Below are 16,353 nucleotides of genomic sequence, written 5' to 3' on the forward strand. Positions count from 1 at the left end.
AAAAGGTCAAATGTCACTTGTTTTGCATCAATCTTGTTACATGGTACTTATTATATGTTATAGTTTGGATTCCTAAAGCTTTTAGTCTACTGTACCATCATTCAAGGGTGGTTTTCACTATAAATCATGTTTTGTTTTTGGAAGGACACTATAATTTACATTTTTTACTATATTCAATCTGAATTAACTTTAACATTTAAAACATGTATATTGATTCTGACTTTTCTACATCCAACTCACTGGTTTATCATTGCTTTGAGAAAAAAGATTATTAATGTACACCTTTTAGAAGTCATTCGTTCTGGGAATGTCATTTTCGAGCCTGAGACCTGAAAAACAGGCTCAGGGGTTAACAGTATAACAATGTTTAACCACATTTTAATTTTAACTAGGAACATTGATAATAAGGGTATTTCAAACTTGTGAGACTACAACTGTTAAAACCTTGAGTATCAAGTAACCTGCCGACTACTACTACTAGTGGTACTAGTACTACTTTACAATCAACACTAACAGTCAGGGTTGCACTTTTATTGCTGAAATGATGTCCCGATTATTATGTTTATTATGAAGATCACAATTATTTATCTTTAAGATTCAAATATGTAGGAGACAAAATATGTTTATTGCACCTGCACATTTTGTGCAGGTGTTGAGCTCATGTACAAATATTTGCATTCCAATGAGACGTGGCAGAATCTGTGCTTTAGTATTAACACTGAGATTCTGTTCATATGAACACGTCCTCCTTCTTCAGCTTGAAGGCCGGCCTCTTAGGTTGCAGCCATGTCATATATTTGTTGTTCTTGTTTAATTTCCTTTAGAAACACGTTTTCCCTGTCTTTTAAGGAAGGATTCAGACTCATTTAGAACTGTGAGATTCTCACCCAGTTTTCCAGTCAGTCTAGTAATATCTTGTGGTCAGCAGTGTCAAATGCAGCACTGAGATCTAATAATAAGACCTTAACAAGAGCAGTCTCCGTGCTGAGGTGCAGTCGAAAGCCTGACTGGAACACATCAAAACAGTTAGTTTGATTCAAGAAGCCATACATGTTTATTATTTGATATACCAAGCCTGTTGTTATAATGTCAGGGCCGCAGGACGTGGATTTGATGTTGTGTAATGTCCTGCAGGTCTTTATCATTGATCAGATGGAAATGTGTACAGGTAATAATTTAGGTGTGTATTACACTGTATACATCTACATCTGTCTGTGGATACATGAATATTGGAATTAATGTGGAAATATAATACCTTGTTGTCAACACTATAAACACGGTACATTTTTTTCCACTTAGATACATGTTTAATCAGAACATTTCAAGACATTCATTTACTGACACTTTTGTTATTTCTGCCACCAGCCAACAGTTTATAACAGAGCACATGTTTACATATGTTTCTTAGTTTTGACATTTGCAGTCCGTACATGACAGGGTTCATTAGTGGCTGTATGATGAGAAAATACAGTGACAGAACAATACGCAGCGCCCTGGGAACACCGCTCTTATCAAATCTACTCTGAAACATTTCAAAGCCGCAGCCAAAAGAGAAGTTGAGGAGGGAAACAAGGTGAGGTGTGCAGGTACTGACAGCTTTCTGTCTGGTCTGCTTGGAACCAGAGAAACACACTCTGAGGATCTTAATGTAAGAGAAGAGGATTGGAAAGAGAGGGACAAAGATTGTGAGAACAGTACCAAAATATCCATAAATGTTGTTCACCTGAGTGTCAGAACATGCCAATTTAACTACAAGGTAGTTAGTACAATACAAACCATTTATTATGTTTTCACACAGTGTCAAACGGATATTTAAGGATAAAGTTATCAAAACCTTCACAAAAGAGTACAACCAAATGAGAATAATGAAGATGACCGCCTTGTTAGAAGTCATACGAATGTTGTATTGCAGAGGATAACAGATAGCAAGATATCTGTCATAGGACATGATGGCTAAATTACAAAATTGTATATTTACATATGTAAACAAGCAGAAAATCTGCAGGAAGCAGAGCGGAGCAGAGACAGTGTGAATGTCAGAGAGGATCTGAACCAGAAGGAATGGAAACAACCCTGTACTACCATACAGTTCATTTACGAACAGGCTGCACAGAAAAAGGTACATAGGTTCATGTAAGCTCCTGTTCACGCAGATAACCACAATCAGAGACGTGTTGGCAACAACAATCACAATGTATACAATTGTAGTTATCATAAAGTACAAGTACCCCAAATTCCCAACGTGGATATAAGTGCTAAGAAGGAAGTAGGATAAAGTAGAATTCACCATCATTGTAGTTTTAGGAGAGAAAACAATTGAACAACGATTTGCTTCTCATCTTTTAACTCTGAAATGAAGAAGACATTGTGTTTGATTAAAAAGGCATTGTTTTTTCTATCGGCAAGGCAAAATTAAATGAAAACACAGATTTGTTTTTATATTACATATCAGAATCCAGCAAAAACGTAAACCCTTACTGCCCAGTCTTTGTAAATGTGCAAATACATTTACAAAGATTATTTAAAATGACAGAGAAATATTTACCTTACACACAGCACAACATTAGTCACCAGCAGTGCTGCAGGAACTAAAGGGAGGCTGCTTCAATATCGGCTTTTTAAACCTGTTCATGACAACATGTCCAAACAGACGTCCCACAGAAGGTACCGTAGTAACCAACTAACAGACCTTGACCTTAGGGTCAAGTAGTGTTAAAAGTGGGGATGACAGAGAAAGTCAATACATGACCAAAGTACACAAAATCTTTAAAATCATTAAATAAATAGCCTTGGGTCCCGTGAAAGGTGCTTTATAAATTCCATTTATTATTATTATTATTATTATTATTATAGTAAAACAAATATTTGTTTGTCTCCACGGCTCATCACTGTGTTCAATGGCCGGCGCCATGTACACTCATCGATAGCTCTCCGTAATTTCTATCGGAGGGGGTTACATTATGAGCCAGGTGAAATGGATGGTGGGTACATTCGTGCTGAATACACAGGGAGGTGCAAGGCGTCCACTTCGAATACACCGTGTCCATCAGTAGGGTATTCTAAGTGTACGTCCTCTTCAAATACTTAACTGCAGGATCTGGGGTATTTGAAATGTAAAAGGTTATATCTCCACATTGCAAAGATACTGGGAGCTGATACTTGAATTCTTTCATGCAGCCAACCCAAGGATTCAGCGGTGTGAAAACGGAGACGTTTGGACAATGTCTAATTTGCCCGCCCTTTTTACCCTGTTAAGCACCAAGCCTATTTTTCATGTTTCAGGCTCGAAAATGACATGCCCAAAACAAATGACTACAAGTTAACTTCTAAAAGGATTATATGAATAATTTCTTTTATCAAAGCAAGGTTACATCTGTACATCTGATGTAGAAGTGTCAGAATCAATATAGATGTTTTTTATTTTAAAGAAAATTCAGATTTTACATAGTAAAAAACTGTAAATTATAGTGTCCGTCCAACGATTATTTTTTACAGATAGTGAAAACTACCCTTGGATGATGGGTTAGTAGACTAAAAGCTTTAGGAATCCAAAGTACAACATATAATAAGTACCCTGTATCAAGATTGATGCAAAACAAGTGACATTTGACCTTTTTAGGGAGGTTTAGCCAAAACCACCCCACCTCTGAGGTGATTTGGGTGAAAATGTTTTTTTTTCCATATCTCTGGCCCCCCTTGGTCGATTTGGATGGTTGACACCTCTTTCTGACCGTTAGAGCCAATAGAATCGAAGGGGGGGCTCACACACACACACACGTTGTGAAGAGAAAAGGTGGGGGCTGCGCACATGTAAATGTGCAGCAGAGTGGACCGATCTCTCGCTCTGACATTTGGAAACGAAAAAGCAGTTTTATTGCTTATGGATTATCAGAAATAATTTCAAAGAGGACACAGATACATTCGATTAACCTATGGATTAACTGCAGCATCGTTTTTTTATCGTTTTAATGCCATTGAAGACCAGTTTTGACCAAGGTAAGCCATGTTAGCGTTTCTAGCTACCTAGCTCCACATGTTATGGGGCGGATGGTGCGTAACAGGTTAAGAACACGTTCTTTCAAATAAATACTAAAGTGTTGCTCGGTTTGGCTAGAGGACTCCACTAGCCAATCCGAGCAACACTTTACACTATGTGGAGCATGAACTGTGAACTCGCCGGAGCCTCGCAGAGCCTCGCAGAGACTCGCAGAGCCTCTCAGCGGTGCGACTGTTCACGCTAACGAAGGATCACTTCTTCTTCAGGGCAGGGGAGGCTATGCAGTACGCAGGCTACTGTCCCGCAGCTGCTGCCTCTCTGTTGGACTCCGGTACTTCACATTACTCACGAGACGTTTTTAAAAAAAAATTAAATCTTGAAGTGAAACATTCAGGGCTTTTCAGATCCGGGGCTTGAGCCGAAGTAGCTACCCCCTAGCGCCGCCACTGCTTAGGAGGCTGCAATTATGTGCCTGACACCCCATCCCATTTGTGAATAAGTGTTGTAAATATGGTACAACCACTCCTTGTGTGGTGTGAAAAGACCACCTGCAATTTAGATGCTCTCAAGGACATATAAGCAGAGTTATTGCACAACATTTTTTGGATCACTCAACTTTCGGCCGCGGTTTTGTCCCAAGAGCAGCGAGGGCCCTCGGGTTCCGAGCAGAGACTCCCCCGAACTTCCAGTTGGAACGACCACATCTTGGTCGCACTAGGTCACATTTTTTAAAGTGCGCTCAATATCCAACTTTAGAAGCCTCTTGCAGACGTCAAGTCTGAGAGGACGCTGAGATTTTTAGAGCATCACTGGGAAACTTATTATCTGGAGGGCCTGTTGCGCTGACTTTTAAATATGTCTGTCGGCACTCCATCCAACGCTGGTTTCAGGTCTCCACGTGCTCCGGAAGCTCTGCTGGAACACGTACACTTGGAGTTACAAATGAATGGTGGTTCAAAGGAAGGGTAATCCCATTGTTAAAGAGTCCTCTCCTGCTGATGTTCATGTGTATATCAGTATGTAGAGTCTCTTCTTTAAAGAGTCCTCTCCTGATGATGCTTAGGTGTATATCAGTATGTAGTGTCTCTACTTTAAAGAGTCCTCTCCTGATGATGTTCAGGTGTATATCAGTATGTCGTGTCTCTACTTTAAAGAGTCCTCTCCTGCTGATGTTCAGGTGTATATCAGTATGTAGTGTCTCTACTTTAAAGAGTCCTCTCCTGCTGATGTTCAGGTGTATATCAGTATGTAGTGTCTCTACTTTAAAGAGTCCTCTCCTGATGATGTTCAGGTGTATATCAGTATGTAGTGTCTCTACTTTAAAGAGTCCTCTCCTGCTGATGTTCAGGTGTATATCAGTATGTAGTGTCTCTACTTTAAAGAGTCCTCTCCTGATGATGTTCAGGTGTATATCAGTATGTAGTGTCTCTACTTTAAAGAGTCCTCTCCTGCTGATGTTAGGTGTATATCAGTATGTAGTGTCTCTACTTTAAAGAGTCCTCTCCTGATGATGTTCAGGTGTATATCAGTATGTAGTGTCTCTACTTTAAAGAGTCCTCTCCTGCTGATGTTAGGTGTATATCAGTATGTAGTGTCTCTACTTTAAAGAGTCCTCTCCTGATGATGTTCAGGTGTATATCAGTATGTAGTGTCTCTACTTTAAAGAGTCCTCTCCTGCTGATGTTCAGGTGTATATCAGTATGTAGTGTCCCTTGCACGACTTTCCCTAAGTGAGTCTCTGGAGCTTGGTGTCCTTCTTAGTCACTGGAGCAGCGTTCTGTTTTGTGGACAGGAAAGACAAGTCTCTGCGCCCCTGTATTGGATTTTGTGGTCTGAACGACACCACTGTAAAACATAGGTAACCCCTCTGACCCATCTAACCTGCTTTTGAACTCATGAAAGGCATTACTGTTTCCTCCAAACTAGACCTTAGAAATGCCTTTGATCTGGTTTGCATTCTGGAGGGTGATGAATGTAAGCACCCCCAGTGGCTGTTATCTTGGTCATGTCCTTCGATCAGACTAACACCCCTGCAGACTTCTAAGCCTTAGTGAACAATGTACTCAAGGACATGCTGAATATATGTGTCTTTGTCCACCTGCATGATATATCTGTTTTTTCCAGATCCCAGCAGGATTGTCATTTGAGGAGGGTCCTGCTTCTAGAGACCCATGTCTTTCTGAAGGCAGAGAAATGTAACTTTAATATCCCAGAGGATTCATTTTGGGGGGGTTTTGTTCAAATGTGGAAGCTTCCAGATGGTTCTAGCCAAAGTCCATGCAGTAACGGAGTGGCTTTAGCCCAAATCCCTCAAACATCTTCAGCGGTTTGTGGGATTTTCAAACTTTACAATACGCATAATCTGGAATCCATGCGCACTTCCAAAAGGTTCAATTGACCTCTTTAATCGCTTTTATTCACTGTCTCCTACCGGCAAGGTTCAAAGAAGGCCAAACCTGATGCCTCCTCTACGCAGTTTCAGAAGCAGGAAAGCCCTGCAGAGGAGGAGGAGGTACTTCCCGTTTCCTGTGTGGTTGGTGCTCTGATGGGAAATTGAGGGTAAGGTCAAAAAGTCTCACGTTAACTCTTCTCTCCAAAAAAAGAGCTCTGTGTTGATAGTCTTCAACAGCGGGTATGTTTGAGTAGACTTAGGGCCTGTGGAGTTGAGGGGAAATGCAGGGTTTCATTCTGATGCTGTATACACTTCATGAACATACATGCACAAACAAGATCACATGCATTATTTGAGAGGTGGCAGAGCGAAGGGCTAATCAGAAGCAGATGGGGGTTCAGTGCCTTGCTCAAGGGCACCTCTGGCCTTTTGGTCCGAACCAGTGAACTTTCAGTACCCAAGCCAAGTCCCTACAGACCTGGCAGTGCAGCTGAGATCACAGATCACTCGCCTGGTACAGACTGCTATGAAAATAAAAAAACATCAATCCCCCCAAAACATCTATGAGTAGTCCATCATTAGACAGACACAAAACAAGTATGATCCCCCCCCCCCCTCATCCTCTACCCAGAGGTCCAGCTCTAAGCCACCAGTAGGAGATTCAGGGTCCCTTAAAACAGGTTAAACCGGTTGAAGCACTCATTCCTGCCAATAAGCTTATCAACAAACAGATGTAATGTATAGTTTAAATGTTGCTCATGAGATTTGTGCAACAGGTCGCCATTGTCAGTATGTTGTCTGTGTATAAGTGTATGTGCAAATTGTGTATTTGCACATGTGCTAATATGTTATTGTCTTTTATCGTGTACTTGGTAGTTTCTATGATTTTTATCTTTTGTGGAACTGCAGGACAGAGTCCAGAACTCATTTCCTTTTGGGGATAATAAAGTTTATCGTATCGATTCTAAACTTTTAGAGTCTGGAAGTTTAAACGCTTATGCAACACTTACTGACTGTTACACTCATATTCTCGTGTGTGTGTGTGTGTGTGTGTGTGTATGTGTGTGTGTGTGTGTGTGTGTGTGTGGTGTGTGTGTGTGTGTGTGTGTGTGTGTGTGTGTGTGTGTGTGTGTGGTGTGTGTGTGTGTGTGTGTGTGTGTGTGTGTGTGTGTGTGTGTGTGTGTGTGTTTGCCCGAGGGGAGGTTATCACCGGCCTCTGATTGGTCTCACTGGTCCTCGCCTCGGGGGGATAAGTGGAAACTGTTAAACGTGACAACAGGACAAACGTACATGCTGACGGCCAGCTGACCTCTGACCTCAGGGACTTCATTAATGCGGTGATGATGCAACCCCCCCCCCTCCCAATACCAAGAGAGGTTGCATCAGCTACACGAGAGGAATGTTTTTGTACTTCACTTTTCATATTATATTTAAATTATCAGACACTTTTATCTTAAATAGCTTACAATAGGTTCTAAGATCTCCAACTTTATATAATGGATGCACTGATTCTGGGCAGATACCAACGTTTCTTTTCATTTTTTTGTAATTAATCCCCAAATAATCGACTTGCCAGCTCATAGAGTCTTGTTGTGAAATCGGAAATGTTGAGTACCCCAAAGTGTTATGATATAAATCTATAGTACAGATCCCCAGCACATATGCATTGTATGGCTTCCATGTGAAAAAATGGCTTGGCTGATTTTCAATGATATTGGAGTGGTTTTGGGGGTACCTGAGAATGCTTAATACATTTCAGGATAAAAAATGACAGTTTTGTGCCAGAAAGGGCCATAGTTACTCCTGGTGGGCCGATTTGATAAATTAGGACTCGATTCTGAAGATAGGATGCTGGATTCATTGGATAGGACTGATGAGGGATGTATTTGAAATATTTAGGGTTCAGTTCAACCGGTTTCATTTTTCATATGTTCGTATATGTTCATAAAATGTTTTTTGAAATAGGCAACAAAACAAACTTCAAAAGAGTAAAATACTTTTTATTATTATTCAAATTAATTATGTGTTAGATAAGATAACTTTCTTCATAATAAATGAAACAAACATTTACACATGTTTTATATTTGTACCTTTGTTAATGGACCTCATAGATGTGAAGAAATAAGTAAATAAAAAAACGGATATTTACTGCTCATTTAAATCCTACACATGATTAAAGAAACAAATCGAAATATATTTTTTTTAATTATATTTAAACACAGTATATAATAAAATATTATGTATATCAGTATGTAGTGTCTCTACTTTAAAGAGTCCTCTCTTGCTGATGTTCAGGTGTATATCAGTATGTCGTGTCTCTACTTTAAAGAGTCCTCTCCTGCTGATGTTCAGGTGTATATCAGTATGTAGTGTCTCTACTTTAAAGAGTCCTCTCCTGCTGATGTTCAGGTGTATATCAGTATGTAGTGTCTCTACTTTAAAGAGTCCTCTCCAGCTGATGTTCAGGTGTATATCAGTATGTAGTGTCTCTACTTTAAAGAGTCCTCTCCTGCTGATGTTCAGGTGTATATCAGTATATAATGTCTCTACTTTAAAGAGTCCTCTCCTGCTGATGTTCAGGTGTATATCAGTATGTAGTGTCTCTACTTTAAAGAGTCCTCTCCTGCTGATGTTCAGGTGTATATCAGTATGTAGTGTCTCTACTTTAAAGAGTCCTCTCCTGCTGATGATCAGGTGTATATCAGTATGTAGTGTCTCTACTTTAAAGAGTCCTCTCCTGCTGATGTTCAGGTGTATATCAGTATGTAGTGTCTCTACTTTAAAGAGTCCTCTTCTGCTGATGTTCAGGTGAAATGAAACTTTATCACAACAGGCTATAGTGGCGAGATAGTAGGATGTAAACAGGTATAAGTCTAAGTGTAATTAAAATACATTAAACTGTAAAGATAAGCATTAACAGTTAATAGACACATATCAACAGTAGAAAATATAATATTTTCACTGAAAAGAGTAAAGACTAATGGAAAGAGGTGCAGTACACAATTAATAGCATGAAAATTAATCAGTGTACCAGAAACTAATATTGTCATCTCACTGAAGTCAGAAATCGCAAGGCCTGTACAGTATGTATGTATGGAATACATCAGAGACATACAAAATTACAAATTCAATGATACTCAATTCCTGAACTATACTAGACACACCGCAATACCCATATAATTGTCTTCCAATGAACATATTCTCCCAAGGACAATTAACTGTTGAAGAGGCAGGTTATAATAGAACCTTGACAAACATATGCTATGAACTGCACAAATAGCACTTTCACAACAATGACACAGGTCAATATGTCATCTAAACATGACATTAGCAACATTAACAAACATCTCCACTTATCAACATGCGGCTTATACAAACAAACCACATCTCTGCAAACTGTTGGGGTTATGATTGAAATTACTTTCCCATGAAAGAATGTACATGGGACTTTCAGCCCTTTACCATTTCTTCACTAAACGCATCTACTCAGAATGTGAGGCTATTTAGAACTTAATATACAACTGCTTCAATTGTAACAGCATGTTTACAGTGCCAATTGGTGCTGAGGCCTGTAAATCAACTGCCTCTTTCCCGCCATGGGCTCCAAATCATATGAAGCTCAGCGCAAGTTCTTTCAGGAAGACTGGGTATATACATTCACTCCGCAGCTGCATATAATCAGCTCATCACGGGCGTTCTCTATAACCTATTACATTCACCTCATTCTCCAGCAGCCAATCACTGTGCTGCAGCCACATTTTAAAATGGTTCTCCTCTCTCCTGCAGTCAGCTGTGATTTCAGGTTCTCATGCTGCCGCCTGCCTCCTCCCCATCCACCTCCTTTCATCATATCCAGTGCCAGGAGAGTTAACCCAAAGACCTCATCACACCTCCTCTTCATCCCATCTCCTCATCAAATCCAGATCTTCAGCATCATCACCAGTGTCTAGACCCCGGGGGGTTCCCTATATGCTCACGGCTGCATTTCCCCCTTTAGATATACGATTTCAGGATCGGGGTCTAATCCCCAAAGACTTAACATTTATCATATGACATGTGTCAATAAATGTTCTTTAAGCAAAATGAAGTCTCTCCTGATTGAAGTGGCGTTGCTTCACTGTCCTTGTGCGCCAGGTGACGCTTGGGAAAGCCGCAGAACAGAAGACAGAACTATTGAGGAAATAAATGGTGTTCTTGGTGAAAAAGGCAGACGAGGCCACGCAACGCTTATAGGTTCATCTGCCCACTGCTTCCTTTACCAAGGACAGTATGTGATTCAGTCATTACAAGTTACCCTGTCATAACATTACATATGCTCTATATATATATATATGTGTGTATGGTATGTTAACCATATCTTCTGTGTTGCAACTGCAGCATCATCAAAGTCATCTATAACCATTACAGGCAAATATGTATTCATCACAATTAGGATCACCCAACATCATTGCCTGAGTGTGTTTGAGTGTTGAGGAATAATAATATGAATTCTACAAATAACAATAGGTCTTCGCACACTTCGTGCTCAGGCCCTAATAAAGTGCCCTCGTAGAAAAGACCCTAAATTATAAATGAGTGTTCTGAATTACTGTTAAAATATGGTGTTTTTATATCTAATGTACTGTTAGTTATGTATTCATTCAATGACAGTTATCGGGGGTCTCATAGGTGCCGCCACACTTTAAAAAGTGATGGGCTTCAGTGTAAAAGTGAAGGAATAAAGTTGTTTCGTGCATTAAGTTTATCGCAGGTGTGAATGATAAGTGAGTATTTATCCACTGTATTGCTTGTCACTGCCTTACATCGTAGCAGTTAAAGATCATTTAAGTTGCCAATGTGGCCGTTAATTCCGAGTGCTTCCTTTGTGATCACTCATTACATATTTGTAATGCACCGTAGTGAGGTCAGCTCAACGATCTCAGTGCTTCAGATCTTGATTGGTATGTCGAGTTCGACAAAGTTATAATTTGTTCCTCTCCAAAATAAGAGCAAATAAGTTTTGCAGTTAAGCAAAACTCACATTAAGCATCTGGCACAGACCAAAATATGACCGTCAATGTTAGCATAAAATTGAGCCATATAGCCTATTACCAAACACCAGGGCTGCAGTCGAATTGTCAGTTTAGCCTAGGAACCTTCCTAACGGAGTAAAATGACCCGGAAGTACCTCAGTGGCCGCCATGATAAGAGCCGTTCAAATTCTCTAGATCAGGGGTTTTCAAAGTGTGGGAAGTTGAGCCTCCCCTCAGAGAACATAAGAACAGCCGTGCACCCCCTCCCAATAATTATTGCTATTATTATTATTATTATTATTATTATTGTTGTTGTTGCTATAATGCAGGGGTATTCAATTGCATTTCAAAGATGTCCAGTAAGAGACTGTCGCTGTCTACCTTTCTCTTTTTTGAGCAGGCCATTTGAAATGACTCTCTTCTAATCTCGTCTCTGTGTGTGTTTGAATCTATCGCGCTGACTCACCGACTGCACCGATTTGATTGGCTGAGTAGCGTCACCTCCTTAAAACATTAAACAACAAGCAGATCATCCTCTGGCTGCAGCCTTGACCGGTACTTGCTTTTGATCAAAGTAGCCTAAGTATTATTACAATTAAAATAAAGGGCGGTGCCGGCCGTTCTGTGATTCGGATGGCCAGTCCGCCCCTGAGACGCTGTCTCCTATCTCACTTTAGGTAACTTCACTAAAAATCGATCCATGTTGCCAATCGCATAAAGTTAGCTGAAGTTAACTAGCTAGATTTCACTGTTTATCGTTATTTGTTTCTCACGCTGCGCCTCCCCATAAGCCCTCTGGCGCCCCCCCCGGGGAGGCGCGCCTCACACTTTGATAACCGCTGCTCTAAATGATAGGAGGTTTGAAACTTCCTTTATAACCTCCTTTAGCTTAGGAAACACTGGACCTTGCATTACGAAAGGAAAGGAGAAAATGCTGCCCCACAATGCCTTGCGGCCGCAGCATTTGCCGTCACACAACATTCGGCCGTTCACAGAAACAACCGATTATGACCGAGTACGGTGCTTATTAAGCATTTTAAAACGTATGTGGTAAGTTGCCAAAGTGCTTTGTTTTGAACGTTCATCAGTATTATAATCAAAAAGAGAAATATAAACGTTAGTTTTTACTGAAATGATCAAATAAAGTCAACATTTCACAGTCTTTACTGAGCTGTGTGGGGTTTGTTCAACTGTTAAAAGATGTTTGAATGGTGATATACACAGTGATAGATGTTAAGGACTGACGTTTATAATAAATACATTTGTATTGATTTTAAGATCTTTTTATACAATCATACGTATTGGGATCATTTGTATTAATGTGGACCGGAGGGAGAGGGTGACGAGCATAAGTTTCACTTTCCTTTTTTATTTCAATTCCAACTTTGGTCATGAACAATATGTTTCTCTGTTGTCCCCGTTCATAAAGCATAAAACAACAGCATCAGAGCACGGTGCAGAGTCTCTAGATGAGTTTACAGTAGTCCCTCGTTCTTATTAAACATCCATGTTGTAGTCCGCTGTATAGAAAACTGTAGTTTCCATAGTTTCCCCACAGCAGCAGACGCACATTTATGACGTCCGCTGGCGCATCATAAACACGTCGGATAGTGAAAGTGCAGTCGATTCTCTAAAGTACTGCAGTCTCTTCTCCTAAATCCTTTTGAATTCTCCTATCCACTATCCCTTAACCCCGTGACGTTTCACTCAGAGGTCAAGGGATAGACGATAGGAATAGACGATAGGAATAGACGATAGTAGCTGATTTTTGGACTATTCAACCTCGACCCTGGAATTACAAAACTCAATACCTGCATATGTATACACAGAGAAAATCTGCAGGAAGCAGAGCGGAGCAGAAACAGTGTGAATGTCAGAGAGGATCTGAACCAGAAGGAATGGAAACAACCCTGTACTACCATACAGTTCATTTACAAACAGGCTGCACAGAAAAAGGTACATAGGTTCATGTAAGCTCCTGTTCACACAGATAACCACAATCAGAGACGTGTTGGCAACAACAATCACAATGTACAACATGGCAGTTATCAAGAAACACAAGTACCTCAAATAACCAATATTCAAATAAGCTCCAAGAATGAAATAGGATACAGTTAGTGAAGTTGAATTGGACATCATTCTTAGAGGTTAAACGTTAGTATATCTGAGCACATTTGAACTTCACAGTCTTAACTTACCAATCCCCCCGGAGTGTGTCAGGAACTGTAAATGAATGCAACATGAGCACATCACACACAGTGCAGTGTTTCTCACCTGCTGTGCTGCACACTGCTGCAGTCCCTTCTGTCAGCTGCAGAGACTTCTGCTGCTTTAAAGCTTCCAGAACACCAGAACCCAACAGGCCAGGCCCCCTTAACATCAGGACCCAGACCAGCCTATCTGTAGGGAGAGATGGGATGTTGGTTGGGTCAAAACACATAATGTTAAAGTCGTGACTATGGCCCCTGTGACACTTCTTACACCCCCCCCCCCCCCCCCCCCCCCCACCAGAGTCAGGGACAGTTTCATCCCACAGGCCATAAGACTATTACACACCTGAGCTTGCACTATTTTAATTTGTATTATTGTTTTTATTTATTTTCCTATTTCTTTTAATTGCACTGTTGAGGAACCTGCGACCTAAGTTTGTCTTACATTGCATAATTACACCGTAGTTGTGTATATGTTAGGACAATAAGCGGATGAGCTTATCTCCATGTTTGACTCGACATGTACCCTAATATTGGATTCTGTTGCTCCTTTTACGCTTAGACGCACCAAAGTTCTCTCAGAGCCGTGGCTCAATGACTGTACTCGTGCTCTCAGAAGCGCTTGCAGGCGTGCAGAGAGAAAATGGAAGAAGGATAAACTCCATGTCTCTCTAGAAATCCTTCGTGCTTGCCTATCCGACTACCAGACGGCAGTCAAAGCAGCCAAAAGAGAGCACATTTCTCTGTTAATCTCCAAAAACAGCCGTAAACAACACACTCTCACTCCATAAATGTCCAGGAGCGACGCTTGGTCAGGGTCCCGAGGCGTGCAGTTGGGACGCTCCTAGGCTCCTTCAGCTTCATAAACTGACGCAAATAGCTTTCAACTGATTGCAATGTATTCCCATCTGCGGCGGGATTTGACGCTCATGGAAGCACGGCATTCGTTTGTGTCGGAGGCTGTTAAAGGCAATGTGTGCGTCCATTCCCATTGGATAACGGAGAATTGTACACCCGGAATTAAGTATTCCCCTTACTGTCGATTGATTTGACAGTGATATCTCCACTACTCATCAACTCAAAACACCAGATTATCCTTGTTAATTAAACGACATTGATAGGTTTTAGTGTGTGTACAATGCTTTTGTCACGTTTTCCCCTTCAATTCTGAGAAACAAGTCGTTTTCTATGAGTTTTGGATGGCCGAAGACATTACATTACCCACAATCCTCTGTAGCAATCCTCTGTAATTTTTGCTTAAAATTTCCTTAACCTCAACGAGAGCAAGACAGAGGTAATTATTTTTGGACCCCAGCCTCCAGCCTCTCCGGTTGATATTCTGGGCTCTCTCCACAAAAACATCCTCCCCCCTGTCATGAACCTTGAAGTGACCTTCGATAGCACTTTTAAATTCAATAAGCATGTCAGCTCCGTAGTCAAAACCTGCGTTTTTTTAAATAAGACTATTGGCCAAGACCAAGTCGTTTTTATCTTTTAAAGACCTAGAAAGGGTTATTAATGCCTTTGTTACCTCAAGACTGGATTACAGCAACGCTCTGTATGTGGGTATGGACCAGGCCTCAATTAGACGCCTGCAGCTAGTGCAGAACGCAGCTGCACATCTTCTGACTGGACACAAAAAGCGTGACCACATCACCCCAATTCTGGCGTCACTACACTGGCTTCCAATTCGGTTCCGAATTGATTTTAAACTTGTTATATTTGTTTTTGTTTCTAGTTTACATAGCTGAACTCCTCCATCGCCACACCCCAGCCAGGGCTTTAAGGTCGGCTGACCAGCTGTTGCTGATAGTGCCCAATACCAGGCTAAAAACCTGAGGGGAATGAGCCTTCGCAGCAGCTGGCCCTAGGCTCTGGAACAGTCTGCCCCTACATGTGAGGTCGGCCCAGATCCTAGGGGTTTTTAAATCTTCACTGAAGACACACTTCTTCTCTCTGGCCTTCTAGTCAGAGCGGAGCATGACACCTGACATTTCCCTGTGTTTTGTTTTTATATTTCTGTTGTAAATTCTTGTCTTTTCTTTCATATGTTATTGTAGAGTGCTTTTATTACATGTACAGCACGACCAAAAATCGTTTTTAAATGTGCTCTATAAATAAAACTTGATTTGATTTGATATACCTTTGAATAAAAAAAAGAAAAGAAAATATGTCCTCAAGCCAAGGTGCTTTGGGGGAATAGTACTTTGTGGCTAGCCCCAGGCAGACACATAGACATCTCATTAGATAGTATTTTCCCCTCAAAGCCCAAGTACTAACAGAGATTGTTCATTGTGGCTGGTTCCAGGCCTACATAGAGCAATATAATTAAATATTATATTGTCCTTAAAGCCCAGGTAGTTAGGGGGTATGTGTTATTGTGTCTGATCCCAGGCTTACATATACAGGGTTCTTACACCTTTTCCAAAGTCAAATTCAAGCACTTTTCAAGCATTTTCAAGGTGCATTTTCAAGCTTTTCAAGCATCTTACAGCTGTTGTAAATTACATATTTATATACACATACTTATACTCAAATGATTATTTCCCTACCTCACATTAAATCAGATGTTCTTTATGCTATAAACAACCAAATGTGTGTTTCATAATAGCATTCTACATGAGGATGAAAAATGAAAAATGTTAGAAAAGAAAACTAAGTTTAATATTTCAAAATGTGTGACCCATCTGTACGTAGACTGGGCATCCCATATAACCTGGCTGAGCCAATATAAAACAATCA

At 40.6% G+C, this 16,353-nt stretch overlaps 1 protein-coding gene across 1 annotated transcript; it reads right to left on the minus strand.

Moving 5' to 3' along the window:
* Window positions 1–963: 963 nt before the first annotated feature.
* On the minus strand, window positions 964–14,063 carry LOC117489284 (olfactory receptor 10A3-like). Its single transcript, XM_034138491.1, has 6 exons — window positions 14,057–14,063; window positions 13,676–13,801; window positions 13,292–13,491; window positions 6,799–6,859; window positions 1,396–2,016; window positions 964–1,007 (listed from the first exon to the last, which is right to left on the minus strand). Exons 1-6 carry the CDS (start codon window positions 14,061–14,063, stop codon window positions 964–966), a joined length of 1,059 nt encoding a protein of 352 aa, XP_033994382.1.
* Between the last annotated feature and the right edge of the window lie 2,290 nt (window positions 14,064–16,353).

This window comes from Trematomus bernacchii, unplaced genomic scaffold (genome assembly GCF_902827165.1).
Source record: "Trematomus bernacchii unplaced genomic scaffold, fTreBer1.1, whole genome shotgun sequence".
Taxonomy (NCBI): domain Eukaryota; kingdom Metazoa; phylum Chordata; class Actinopteri; order Perciformes; family Nototheniidae; genus Trematomus; species Trematomus bernacchii.

What these genes read in the sequence shown, in the direction of transcription:
- LOC117489284 (XM_034138491.1), bottom strand. An exon ending in AGCAGTGTGCAGCACAGCAG is followed by an intron (nt 13,492 to 13,675) that starts GTGAGAAACACT and finishes TCATTCTTGGAG; the next exon opens with CTTATTTGAATATTGGTTAT. An exon ending in AAGGCCAGAGGTGCCCTTGA is followed by an intron (nt 2,017 to 6,798) that starts GCAAGGCACTGA and finishes CTGTCTCTGCTC; the next exon opens with CGCTCTGCTTCCTGCAGATT.